The sequence below is a fragment of the Phoca vitulina genome, unplaced genomic scaffold, assembly GCF_004348235.1.
Source record: "Phoca vitulina isolate PV1807 unplaced genomic scaffold, GSC_HSeal_1.0 scaffold38, whole genome shotgun sequence".
Lineage (NCBI taxonomy): Eukaryota > Metazoa > Chordata > Mammalia > Carnivora > Phocidae > Phoca > Phoca vitulina.
This window is the reverse complement of record NW_022589741.1, coordinates 14,534,708-14,547,893: the sequence shown is the minus strand read 5'-3', so window position 1 is coordinate 14,547,893 and position 13,186 is coordinate 14,534,708. Positions and strand designations below refer to the sequence as shown.

General features: G+C 51.0%; 1 protein-coding gene across 2 annotated transcripts; it reads right to left on the bottom strand.

Moving 5' to 3' along the window:
• Positions 1–8,314: 8,314 nt before the first annotated feature.
• Positions 8,315–13,152, bottom strand: TMEM25 (transmembrane protein 25). Of its 2 annotated transcripts, none has more exons than XM_032428016.1 (9): positions 13,087–13,152; positions 12,476–12,569; positions 11,911–12,252; positions 10,961–11,251; positions 10,619–10,750; positions 10,280–10,310; positions 10,026–10,126; positions 9,811–9,900; positions 8,315–9,666 (listed from the first exon to the last, which is right to left on the bottom strand). In XM_032428016.1, the coding sequence occupies exons 2-9, from the start codon at positions 12,543–12,545 to the stop codon at positions 9,593–9,595; spliced, it is 1,131 nt and encodes a 376-aa protein (XP_032283907.1). In that variant the 5' UTR covers positions 12,546–12,569; positions 13,087–13,152; the 3' UTR covers positions 8,315–9,592. The 2 variants fall into 2 exon arrangements, with proteins under 2 accessions (XP_032283907.1, XP_032283908.1); XM_032428017.1 differs by having other exon boundaries at positions 11,911–12,222.
• Between the last annotated feature and the right edge of the window lie 34 nt (positions 13,153–13,186).

The following is a 13,186-nucleotide window of genomic DNA, read 5'->3' as shown; positions in this document are numbered from 1 at the left end:
CCAGGGTTGGCAGTAGAGGGCGATGATCTTCTCCCAGAGCTGACTTTTCCTAGGGGTCTCTCACCAGTTACTGCTGCTGCTGCCTTACAGTTTACCTGCCTGTCTAGCTCCAGACCTGTCTGGTTGTGGTCTCCAGAGAGCCTAGCTGTTGCACCATCCGGGTGAGAGGTGACTGTGCCCTGGACGAGGGAGGAAGCGGTGGTGGAAGGAGAGACGGGACGATTCAGGAAATAATTTGGAGGCTATATCAGCCAAGCTCCAGTCAGGAAGTCAGAAAACGTGCTAGTTCATTCTTTCTTTTTTTTCTTTTTTTTTTTTTTAGAGGGTGGGGAGGGGCAGAGGGAAAGAGAATCTGAAGCAGGCTACACCTACCTACCCTGGAGCCCAGTCTCACGACTCCGAGATCATGACCTCAGCTGAAATCAAGGGTCGGACACTTAACTGACCGTGCCACCCAGGCGCCCCCATGCTAGTTATTCTAACACGAGGTGTTAATGATGGGAAATTGGTCACAAAGCATTGGAAGGGCTGACAGAGCAAAAGGGAGAAGGGAAGGTGGGCTGCAGGAAGGAGAGGTTCAAGGGGAGGCATCTGCTGCAGGTGCCGGAGGCAGAAGGGCTGCTGCAGTGGTCTCGAGGGGCTGAGGGGGCGCCACACCGAAGCACTAAAGTCCGCACGCCCTCACCCCACTACCGGATCAGCTGTGAGTAATGGCTGCGACTTCCTTTCTTCCACCTTCTCGTATCCTGCGGGCGCCTCCCACTGGCAGAAATCAATAGCTGGCAGGGGAATCTGGAAACCCAGCAGTAGAAAACAGAACAGAAGGGAGGGTGTGGGGCTGAGAGGCAACAGATAGATAACCAGGAGAGGTAGAACCACGGACCTTGCTGGTAGCCTGGATGTGGGGGACAGAAGGAAAGGAATCGGGGATGACACCCAGGTGTTTGGGCTTGAGCAGCTGATGGGGTAAAGGAGCCAAGTACAGATGTGGGGGGAAGTGGGGCAAGAATTGATTGGAGGGGAGAATTATATTAAAGTGCTACACTGTCAGCCTAATCTATATACAATAAACACAAAGATGGGATGGGAATTGTTTCTGACAGACTCTTCCACCAGGTGTGAGGTTCACATCATGCTTCAATTTGAGGAAAAGGAACATTCGTGCTCAGGGTTCACTGTGACATCCCACTGGAACCAGGCACTCTGGTCTCAGATGGATACCAGCAATGCTCACATTTAACTCATAGGGGAAAAGTCAGGCAAAGTATGACAGGAACTCAAATTCCCCATTACTTTTTCAGGGAACACTCAGATTGCCTTCTTTGGCTAGAGCTGAGAGTCAGCACTAATAAATACCATTGATTCTTGTTCTCCACAGTAGTTGCTTTGTTTTGTTTTGTTTTAACCAGGTTCCACGCCCAACGTGGGGCTTGAACTCACAACCCTGAGATCAAGGGTCGCATCCTCTACGGACTGAGCCAGCCAGGTGCCCCGTTATCCACAGTTGTTATGTTCTATAAAGTCACGGCAAACACCCAATTAGCAAATACTCAACCATCGATCCTCGGGGAGATACAAGGTTAGGTTTCTGTGTGCCCCTGGTGTACCATGTTCATCAACCACCCATGGATTCATTGAACTCACAACCCCCAGCACTATAAATCATGCAGTACTGAAGCTTATCTAACACACTTTCTCCATGAGACACATCACGGCCTTATTACATGTAAGAGCGCTAGACAGCACGTCAGCGCCATGCTTGGGGGTCATTTTAAATAGCAAAATCACCAGCAATAAGCAGAAAATGTAGCAATATGTAGAACGTGTTTACAGTATGAGAGCTGAAACCAGAAGGCAGAACGTCCCCTTTTTCAGCCTCAACAGGGAAGGTAGGTGTCGGGTGACTTAAATTTTTCACTGCTCTGAGCATGTCTGCAAATCACTGTGGAGACCCTGCAGGTATTGATTTGGGATAGCAAACATATTTTAGTGAGGAAGTGGATTCACAAAGGTGGAATCTGCAAATAACAAGGATCAAGTGTACTTCCTGCCGCAGGCACTGTTAACCACGGCCTTTGCTTACCTTGCCGCTCCTTTATATCCAGCGCAGCCCCCCAGTGACCATCCCAGGAGCTCCTCTCTCCACCTCAACGCCTGTCCTTATTCCCTGCTGACTCCTTGCTCTGTGGCCCTAGAAAAAATCCAGTAACTTCTATACCTCAGTTAACCTAGCTATGAAACAGTTACAATAACCACTAATTAACTGTGAGGCTTGTCCCATGGGCAAAATTATGTGAAAAGATTAAGTGCCCCCAAATATAATATGTGGTAGTTATGTTACTAAGTATAAATTTTCAACTAGGCCTCCTAAAACTGCATTTGGCTACTTTATCCCCACCTGGAGCTCCTCATTTTCCATACTCCCCCAAGGCAAACTGCAAAACCAATCTGCTTGCCCTGCTCTACCCATGATTCAGGAAGCCCCCCTTCTTCTTTTTTAAAAAGATTTTATTTATTTATTAGAGGGAGAGAGTACGAGCACGGTGAAGGGCAGAGGGAGAAGCAGACTCCCCACTGAGGAGGGAGCCCAGTGTGGGACTCGATGTGGGCCTCGATCCCTGGACTCCGGGATCATGACCTGAGCTGAAGGCAGATGCTTAACCAACTGAGCCACCCAGGTGTCCAGGAAGTCCCTCTTCTTTTTTTTTTTTTTTTTTTTAAAGATTTTATTTATTTATTTGAGACAGAGAGAATGAGAGAGAGAGAGCACATGAGGGGGGGAGGGTCAGAGGGAGAAGCAGGCTCCCTGCCGAGCAGGGAGCCCGATGCGGGACTCGATCCAGGGACTCCAGGATCATGACCTGAGCCGAAGGCAGTCGCTTAACCAACTGAGCCACCCAGGCGCCCCAGGAAGTCCCTCTTCTAACTAAACTTGTATGCACGCTATTTCCCTTGCTTGAAGTGTCCCTCACCTTCTCTGCTGATCCTAGGCTTTCGACATTTGGAAATAAACATTGAATACCATATTTACATCTCACTCCCTCCTTTAACCCTATACAATGACAGTATAAGAATAATAATTTTGAAAAAGATATAGACCAGCAAGGATTGATAATAGGAAAGAAAATGACAGAAGACTAGGCAGCAACAATTTTGGAAGATGGATAAGTGGTAATTGATTTAGTCGGGTGGGGGGAGCCTGAAATTTGCCTATAGAGGAGAGAGACAGAGAAACCAGTAAGAAGTGAGCCACGTCACACTGCAGAACCCCGGGAAGGATCAGGGATTGAAACTGCCAGATATTTCTGACGGCACACGTGCAGGGTGGGGCTGAAAACAGGAGAATTGGTTGAAGGTGTGTAGAAGGATTAAATCCCTAGAAATGTCCCTCTCTGTGCTGCCCACCTCTCTATCCCAACAGAAGACAGTCACCTTTGAACCAGGGAGGCTCTGGACATGAAAACACCAAGCCACTATGAGGACAGCAGTAAGGGGCCATATTTAAAAGAAGTGGATAGGGCGCCTGGGTGGCTCAGATGGTTAAGCATCTGCCTTCAGCTCAGGTCATGATCTCAGGTCCTGGAATCGAGTCCCGCATTGGGCTCCCTGCTCCTTGGGAGCCTGCTTCTCCCTCTGCCTCTCTCTCTCTCTCTGTCTCTCATGAATAAATAAATAAAAATCTTAAAAAAAATAAAAAAAAATAAAAGAAGTGGATAAAACAGAGGAGTGAGGAATGAGATCCTCAGCTCTTTCCCATGCTTATTTATACCTCCAAAGCAGAATAATGGAAGAGTCCCCTTGGCAAACTGATCAGCCAAAAAGAAAAGAGCTTTAGATATTGACATGGAGTCTTTAAGCACATGTCCAGGTCCCTACCTCCCCATCAGCTTCCAATCAGCTTTCTGGATATCTCATTCTTGTGTGTGTACACCTGTTTGCAACTCTCATTTTAAACATGAATGTACAGTCAGAGATCACCGGACTTTGAAGAAAGCCAGAAAAACAGAGACTAAAACTGGCAAAACAAAGCAAATCAGAGAAACAAAGCAGGTAAGCTAAGGGGAAAAAATTAGTAATATTCATAGACCAGTTCTCAAACTCGGTTGCACATTAGAATCAACTGGAGATCTTTTCTCTCTCTCTTTTTTTTTAAGAGAGCATGTGTGCAAGCGGAGTGGGGGTGGAGGGGAGGATCAGAGGGAGAGAGAGAATCTTTTTTTTTGTAAAGATTATGTATTTATTTATTTATTTATGTATTTATTTATTTATTATTTGCCACCCAGCTGCCCCGGGAGAGAGTGAATCTTAAGCAGGCTCCATGCCCAGCACAGAGCCAGACACGGGGTTTGATCTCAAGACCCCGACACGACCTGAGTCAAAATCAAGAACTGGACGCTTAACTGACTGAGCCACCCAGGTGCCCTGGAGATCTTTTATTTTATTTATTATGTTTTTAAATTTTTTTAGTGAGTTCTACACCCAATGTGGGGCTCAAACTCACAACCCTGAGATCAAGAGTCACATGCTCCACCGACTGAGCCAGCCAGGTGCCCCAACTGGAGATCTTTTAAAGAAAAGTTTCCTTGCGATGCCTGGGTGGCTCAGCTGGTTAAGCATCTGCCTTCGGCTCAGGTCATGATCCCAGGGTCCTGGGATGGGAGTCCCACATCAGGCTCCCTGCTCAGCGGAGAGTCTGCTTCTCCCTCTTCCTCTGTGATCTTTCTCACTTTCACTCTCTCAAATAAATAAAATCCTTTTTTTTAAAAAAAGAAAAATACAAAAATAAAAACATGTTTATTTATTTATTTTAAAGATTTTATTTATTCATTTGAGACAGAGAGAGAGAGAGAGATGAGCAGGGGGAGTGATAGAGGGAGAGGGAGAAGCAGACTCCCTGCTGAGCAGGGAGTTGGACACAGGGCTCGATTCCAGGACCTGGAGATAATGACCTGAGCTGAAGGCAGACGCTTAACCAAATGAGCCACCCAGGCACCCCTAAAAACATGTTTAAAAGAAACTGAAAAGCCTTTAGGCAAATTATCTTTAAAAAAAAGATTCAAATAACTAAAATCAGAAATGAATGTGGAGATAGTAATACCAATTCCACAGAAATAAAAAGTAGAGAGTACTATGAACAACAAATTGGATAACCATTGAATAATGTATAGAATTGTTAAATCAGTATGTTTGTACCCCTGAAACTAATACACCATTGTGTGTTAATTATAAATTTTTTAAAAAGTACCTAAGGGGGGGCACCTTTTATCTCGGGGTCGTTTGTTTGAGCCCCACAATGGGGTAGAGATTGCTTTAAAAAAAAAAAAGTACCTAAGGTCAGATCATTCAGGGCCTCCCAGGCAATAAGACAGTTGAACAGATTAAAAAGAAAAAAAAAAGGAAGGTTGAACAGAGTAAATTAGTGGCAGTAACTCCTCACTCACCTACATAGTATGCAGCCCCTCCTGTCATGGTGTCATGGTAAGCACAGGATGCTTCCTTATCTTTTGATTGTGGGTTGGACCATGTGACTTGCTCTGGGAGGTGAAAAACCAACAACAAATTGGTTAACCTAGATGAAATGAACAAATTTCTAGAAATACAAAGTAGAAAGTCTGAAAGACCAACAGCTAGTAAGATTGAATCGGTAATCAAAATTTTTAAATGAAAGTAGAACAGGGGCGCCTGGGTGGCTCAGTCATTAAGTGTCTGCCTTCGGCTCAGGTCATGATCCCAGGGTCCTGGGATCGAGCCCCGCATCGGGCTCCCTGCTCCGCGGGAAGCCTGCTTCTCCCTCTCCCACTCCCCCTGCTTGTGTTCCCTCTCTCGCTGTGTCTCTGTGAAATAAATAAATAAAATCTTTAAAAAATAAATAAATAAATAAATCAAAGTAGAACAGGTAGGTTGCTGGTTGGCAGGGAATGGGGGGGTGGAAGAAATGAGTGATTTTTTTTTAAATAAATTGAATAGAATTTTCTTTTTTTAAAGATTTTATTTATTTGAGAGAGAGAGCATGAGCAGGGGGAGTGGGAGAGGGAGAAGTAGGCCTCCCACCGAGCAGGGAGCCTGATGCAGGGTTTGATCCCAGGACCCTGAGATCATGACCTGAGCTGAAGGCAGCTTAACTGACTGAGCCACCCAGGCACCCCTATCCATCTTGTTTTTTGATACATCTCAAAGGAAGTTGCAGACATCAATACACTTCACCCCTAAACACTTTGTCATGCATATAATTAACTGGAGTTCAATATTTATTTATGGTTCTTTTGTCAGGTGAAATTTATAGTGAAATGTACAAATCAAATTACCATTTGATTTTTTAAAAATATTTTATTTATTTGAGAGTGAGCAAAAGACCACAAACGGGTGGGGTGGGGTGGAGAAGCAGAGGGAGAAACAGACTCCCCGCTGAGCAGGGAGTCCCAGGGCTCAATCCCAGGACCCTGGGATCATGACCTGAGGCGAAGGCAGACGCTTAACAACTGAGCCACCCAGGTGCCCTTACCATTTGATGATTTTTAAAACTACAGCTTTATTGGAGTGCCTGGCTGGCTCAGTTGGTGCATGCGATTCTTGATCTCGGGTTCGTGAGTTCAAACCCCACGCTGGGGATAGGGTTTACTTTAAATAAAAAAAAAAATTACAGCTTTATTGAGATATAATTTGTACTTCATAAAGTTCACCCTTGTAAAGTGTACAGTTCAGTGGTTTTTTTGGTCTGTTCACAACGTTGTGCCTTGATCACCACTAATTCCAGAACATTTTTATCACCCCAGAAGAAACCCCATATTCATTAAAAGCCATTCTCCATTCTTCCCTCCCTCCAGTCCCTGGCAACCACTAACCTATTCTGTCTCCACAGAATTGCCCATTTTGGGCATTTCATATAAATGGAGTCACAGATGGTCTTTTGGATTTGGCTTCTTTCACTCAGCATGTTTTCAAGGTTCACCCAAGTGGTAATTTGATGGGCTTTGACCTGCATAATGAGCAGGAGCTTCTTCATCAGCATTTCTCAGAAAGGAGTCTTTACCTTTCATCAAATTCTCCAAGGGGCCTGGGACTGAACAAAGGAACAAGGAATCTCTAAGGGAAAACTGGAACACTGGTTTCAAAGTCCACCCCTTTGCAAACACTTGCGAGGACGGATTTGCCTGGAAGAACCCACCTTTCTGCAGAAGTAAGACCTTGAGGGTAGCTGAGAGGAGCACAAGGCTTGTAGCCTTGCCAAAGAACCATCAAGGAAGGGGCTCCAGGACCTCCCAAAGGAAACAGTGGATGACCGTCACCAGAGAGAGGCACCCTGGCTTCTAAACGTTCTGGGGCCACAAAGCAGCTTACGTGCAAAACCAGTAGAGGCTGGGGCAGCCTCAGCCAGTCCCATGGAGGCCAACCCTAATGAACAACTGAGAAGCAGGGAGGTGGGCAGAGAACCCAGAACTATGCAAGCCAAGGCCATCTGTTGCTCAGAAAAGGATATAAATTTGCCCTCAGGAAACTCTCATTTCTAGGGCGCCCGGGTGGCTTGGATGGTTAAGCGTCTGCCTTTGGCTCGGGTCATGATCCCAGGGTCCTGAGATCGAGTCCCGCATCGGGCCCCCTGCTTAGCGGGGAGCCTGCTTCTCCCTCTGCCTCTCTCTCTTCCTCTCTGTGTCTTACGAATAAATAAATAAAATCTTTTTTTTTTTTTTTAAGATTTTATTTATTTGAGAGAGAGAATGAGATAGAGAGAGAGCATGAGAAGGGGGAGGGTCAGAGGGAGAAGTAGACTCCCTGCTGAGCAGGGAGCCCGATGCGGGACTCGATCCTGGGACTCCAGGATCATGACCTGAGCCGAAGGCAGTCGCTTAACCAACTGAGCCACCCAGGCGCCCCAATAAATAAAATCTTAAAAAAAAAAAAGAAAACTCTCATTTCTAGTCTTTTCCCCTGATTCTCCAGAAAAAAAAAATTTTTTTTTTTTTTAAATCACAGCCTAGTCTGAGCCTTCTGTACCTCTAACCAGGACAAAAGAGCTCAGCCTGGCTTAGCCACACTCCTGAGAGATGGGGAGTCTGCCAAGTGAGACCCAGACGCTGGGTGGAGAGCTGGGATCCCCGATCTGGCACTCCCAAAAAGGAGCACCCCAGCCCTGCATTGAGAACAGTGTAATTAAAGAAATAACATTTATTTCTAAAAATAAAAGATCTGAAGCAAACAAGTTAAAGTGAGAAGATTCAACCGAGTCGAGTAGTGGATACACAGGTGTTTCCTCTACTCACTGTGCAATTTAAAGATTTCATTTTAAAACCATAAATGAAGAAATGAAACAGACATGTAACATTCACTTAGTCAAGTTTATTAAATCTACTGTGTGCTCAGCACTGTCCTAGGCAGTTACAGGAGAAAAATTATAAAACAAGATATCAACAAGGGAAAAATAGACTCTGCACTATAATAATTTGCTATCATTTCCAAGTTGCTTTCCAAAGAGTTCTTAGGTTGTTTTGGAGTATGTGGTCCCCCCTTTTTCCATGTTCCCCTAAAAGCTTCTAGCTCTGTCCAATAATGTGCCACTACGACCATCCCCTGAAGAACTGAGGGTGGACAGGAAGAGCGGCTTCCTGCTGATGAGTCAGTCAGGGGCTGCTCATGGGGTCCCATGGCGGGGGAGACATGTTGAGAGGGGAACCATCAACCCCGAGGGCTCAGGGCACTCACAGTGAATCAGAGGAAGGCCAGACTTGGGGAAGCCACAGACAGGGCCCTGGGGCCCTCACTCACCCCCTCCTCCCCAGGGGATGTGCTTAAAGTGCCAACACTGTAAGAAACTGATGCATAGCTACTACATGCTGCCTGGGGTACCACTGGACTTCCCGCCTCCCTCTTTTCCTCCTGACTTGTGCTAACATCAGGCCCTAGCACTGCCAGGGTGAGGTCAATGGGGAAGTATAGTGCCCGGTGGGGAAATGGAGAAGGTCCAATGTATAACATATGATGCCCAAGAGGAGGCGGAGACAGAGAAGGGCAGAGAGGTATGTAGCAAAAGGGATTAGCTTGTGCTTGGCCACTGCCCCTGGGCCAGAGGTTGGTTCCCGTGTAAAGGGCAGTTTGGTTCGATACGGCTATCAGGGTCCTAAATTTTCCCTGAGGGAACAAAGCTGCACAGCATGGGGAGGAAACTGAAGACATGCAGGGCCCTCCCTGTGCCCCCCGCACTGGGCACACCCCCGTGCCTCTGTACAAAGTGCTAAGAGTACTGGTGTGTGGCACAGGGCAGGCCCAGACCGGCCGAGCCATACCACACTTAGATGCCGGATAACCTGCAAACACACCTGCACAAAGAGCTCCATCCGCCGGGGCACGGGTGTCACTGAAGGGCCCCCCTACCTGAGTTAGAACAAGGGGCTGAGGTCCAGCTGGTGGCTCTGCCAAGATACCCGTGCCCCTGAGGGTCAGATCATGAGGATGACACTGAGGGCACCCCAGCCAGGAGGGCAAGCAAAAGTAGCAGGGGCATGACCTCTTCCCAGGGGCAACGGGGCCAGGCAGCGGTGGCCTTGGAGGAGGAGGAGGGGGCCCAGGAGCCAAGAGGGCACCCCCCGTCTGGCCCTGCTCAGAGCCAGATCTCATCACTGCTCACACTGGACACTCGATAGATATAGCCCAGCATGGGGAGCTGGATGAAACCTGCAGGGGCAAAGATGCCCGTGAGACACAGTGAGCCTCACCGCCTGGAAGTTGGGAGAGCCCTCTCTGCCCATGGAGACTCTGAGGCCTCTGGCAGAAGCACAAGGGCTGGGGAGCAGAGGAGGGGGGCCCATGTCCCAGTACCTCGGCTGGTGAGGAGGCCACCGGGCTCCGGGTCCAGCAGCTCTGGCCGGCTGTTATTCGGAGCCACCTGCCGGTCTGCTGGCTTCCCTGCTGGGTGACAAACGGGTATGCCCAGGATGAGGTGTGTGCCTGATGGGGCCTAGCCCCTCCTAAGTACCAGGGTCTCTCTTTTCCTCAGAAGCACCTCTGAAGATAAAGTGGGGGCAGAGGTGTACCTCTGGAATCCGGAGTGAGGTCGTTGAGCTGCAGGTTGGACGGGAGGGACATGTTCTCCCGTGGCAGGCGCACATTGTTGAGTTTCAGGTTGTTGGAGTCACTACAGGGCGGACAGAGCCTGGGATATGCCCTGTCTCCAGCAGGCCCAGATTCCTGCTTTGGGGCCCATTCCAGAACTAGGGAGACCCCCGGTTTCCAGCCGTCCCCATGCTGCATGTCAGGTCGGCCCATCCAGCCCGCCCCAGGAAGTTACCTAGAGATCAGGGATGGGCGCCGGGAGGGGCCTAGGGAGAAAGAAACCACACACTTTCTCAGGGAGCCCACCCACTTTGGGTCTCTCCCTATGCCCTTTCAGACCCAGGACCCTCAGGCAAGGGATCTCTCCAATGCCCAGCTTTGACTCTGGGACAGACTGGGTTCCCAGTGCCCAGCCCTGCTACCTGAGTTGCACTGGGTTTTACCCGTGGACATGCCCAGGAAGATCAGCGATGACCTGTCCTGCCAAGCCCCACGTGCTGCCCTTGCTCTCCTTCTCCCTGCTCCTCAGCCACCCTCACCCTCCCCCAGCCCCGCCCCACTGCTTTGGCCCTACCTTTGGTCTTCTTCTCTTTCCTGCAGACCAGGCAGGCCACCAAGGTGCTGAACCCCACCAGGGTGCCCAGGGCAAGCCCTCCAGCCAGAACGATGCCCAGCAGCGGCACTTCCACTCGGGTGGCCAGAAGCCCTGCAAGGTGTCCTCTGGTTAGGTTCGAAGTGGGCAGGGCCCCCCAACTCTGAGATGCCAGAGACAGGTACTACTCTGTCTTCCTTGCTCAAGGTGGTCGGCACAGCTCATTCAGAAGACTCACCCAGAGGGGCCCCAGTCTTCTCATTTCTGCACTGTGATCCTGCACCCACCTGAGGCTGTGCTGGGCCAGTCGCTGGCAGTGCTCACCCGGGGCCGGAAGCGAGGCGCTGGTGACACCCACGTCGTTGGTGGCCACCACGGAGAGGTTGTGTGCCAGGCTGCTGAGCTGCAGCTGCACGGTGTGGTTGCTGAGCCAAGGGTAGTTCTGGGCATCCAGCACCAGGAAGTCAGAGGCGTTGACAGTCACCGGCCCATCCTGGTCGATCCAGGTCACATTGGCAGGTGGGTTGGCACGCACCAGGGCAAAAAGGACAACCAGGAGGCCTGGCCCCTGAGCTTCCTGGTACTTGGCCCCGACCTGGGCAATCTCTGGTTTAACTGGTGCAAAGCAGAAGCCAATATACTCTCACCACACCCCTCAGACTCCTTGCCCTTTCTTCCCAAACCCAGAAGGGAGCCAGGAGCTTGGACCTCTCCTCGAGGGGGCACTGGGAAACAGGATGGCTGGGTCTCCCTGAGAAGCAGCATTTCATAGTGATTAACAGTAGAAACACTTGGGGCGCCTGGGTGGCTCAGTGGTTGAGCATCTGCCTTGGGCTCAGGTCATGATCCCAGGGTCCTGGGATTGGGCCCCGCATCGGGCTCCCTGTTTGGCAGGAAGCCTGCTTCTCCCTCTCCCCCTACTTGTGTTTCCTCTCTCACTCTCTCTCGGTCAAAATATAAACAAATAAAATCTTAAAAAAAAAAAACAAAAAACAAAAACAGTAGAAACACTAGAACCAAAATGTCTCGACTTGAATCCTGACTGTGCCTACCAGCTGTAGGACTGCAGACTTAACCAATCTGGGGCTCAGTTTTGTCATCTGTGAAATGGGGCTAACAATAATAATTACCTCATAGGATTATCCTGAGGATAATGTGAGTTAATATTTGCAAAGTGCTTAAGTGTTAAGGAGTCTATCAGACCACCTGCCTGGCTGCTGCTGGGCCTCCTTCAGCAGAGAACCTCTGTCCCTGCCCACCTCAGGGGCACTCACATTGCACATTGAGGATGACGGAGGCATTAGCTGACCGGCCACTGCCGGGGTCCTGCAAGGAGCAGTTAAGCTCATGCTGGGCCCTCTGGGCAGTAACAGTGAAGGTGCTGGTGCCTCCAGAGAAGGCCTCCCCGCCCACGCTCAGCAGTCTCGAGGTGCTGGCCTCCTGCAGCTGTCCATCCAGGTACCAGGCCAATCGGGGGGTTCCAGGCCCCCCTGGCACCCGGCAGGTGAAGGCGTGCCGCTCGTTCTCCCGAAGTGCCAGCTCGGCCCAGGTCTGACCATCAATTTCGGGTGCCAATTCCCCCCAACCTGGAACACAGCAGGGGGTTCTGCGGAGAGCTGGGGGAGGGGTGGAACTGGTCTGTGACCAGCACGAGATCCGGTCACAGCAGGGCAGCAGACCAAGAGCCGGAGCACCCAGGTTCGCCGGACCGTGGGGAGGTGGGTGAGGGGAAGCCAGCTCTGGTGCTCTGGGGCCTGAAGCGGGTACCCAAACCCAAGGTGAGGGGGGGGGGGGGGGCTTGGCCAGAAGTGCTTGGCCAAGGGGTGAACGGGGGTGTACCTGAGCTCAGAAGGGCTGGCAGGAGCAGCAGTGTGTGCGGGAGGGCGGCTGGGCCTGGGGGCAGCGCCATGGCGGCTCAGGCCTAGGCCCCCGGCTGCCGAGAGAAGGGACGTTGGCCCCGACGTTAGCCAGGTGACCGCAGGCAGGCTCAGTAATTCCTCCAGGAACTTACTCTCCAGAAACAACAATAAAGCGTGCACCGACACACAAATGGAGACCGACGCGCAGTGGCGAAGGCAAGGACGCCCAGTGCGAAGGCCCGAGCCCACCCAGCACACGGCCGCCCAGCGTGCGGGCGCAGAACCGGGCGCCGCCTCCCGGGGACAAACAGGCGCCGGCCCGCTGGCGCCCAGACCGCGCGCAACCGCGCAGCCCGCCCGGGGCCCGACACGCGCGCGCGCACACGCAGACTCGCGGCGCAGGGCCCCTCCCCCAAAGGGCCCGTCCTCCCGGCCCGTCTCTCCCTCGTCCCTTCCCGCTGCCATCTGTCGCCCCACGCCTGCTTTCCAGCCTTCGGGGACTAGGCGGAAGTGGGCCGGAGCGGCGGGGGGTCCGGGCGGTGGGGGTCGCGCGGCAGCCCCGCGCACCCCCATTCCCCCAGGGCGGCTCACCTGGCGCCCTCCCCGCGCTCAGCACGAGCGACTGCTCAGGTCTGCGGGGCGTTGCAGTCCGCGGCGGGGCCGGGCGGGGCCAGGCGGGGCCAATCAACGC

Excerpts from the sequence above, each read along its gene's own strand:
- TMEM25 (XM_032428016.1), bottom strand. The coding sequence starts at position 12,545 with ATGGCGCTGCCCCCAGGCCCAGCCGCCCTCCCGCACACACTGCTGCTC. Across the intron at positions 12,253-12,475 it reads GCCAGCCCTTCTGAGCTCAG|CTCTCCGCAGAACCCCCTGC; the intron begins GTACACCCCCGT and ends CCCCTCCCCCAG. Across the intron at positions 9,667-9,810 it reads TGGCCTCCTCACCAGCCGAG|GTTTCATCCAGCTCCCCATG; the intron begins GTACTGGGACAT and ends TTGCCCCTGCAG.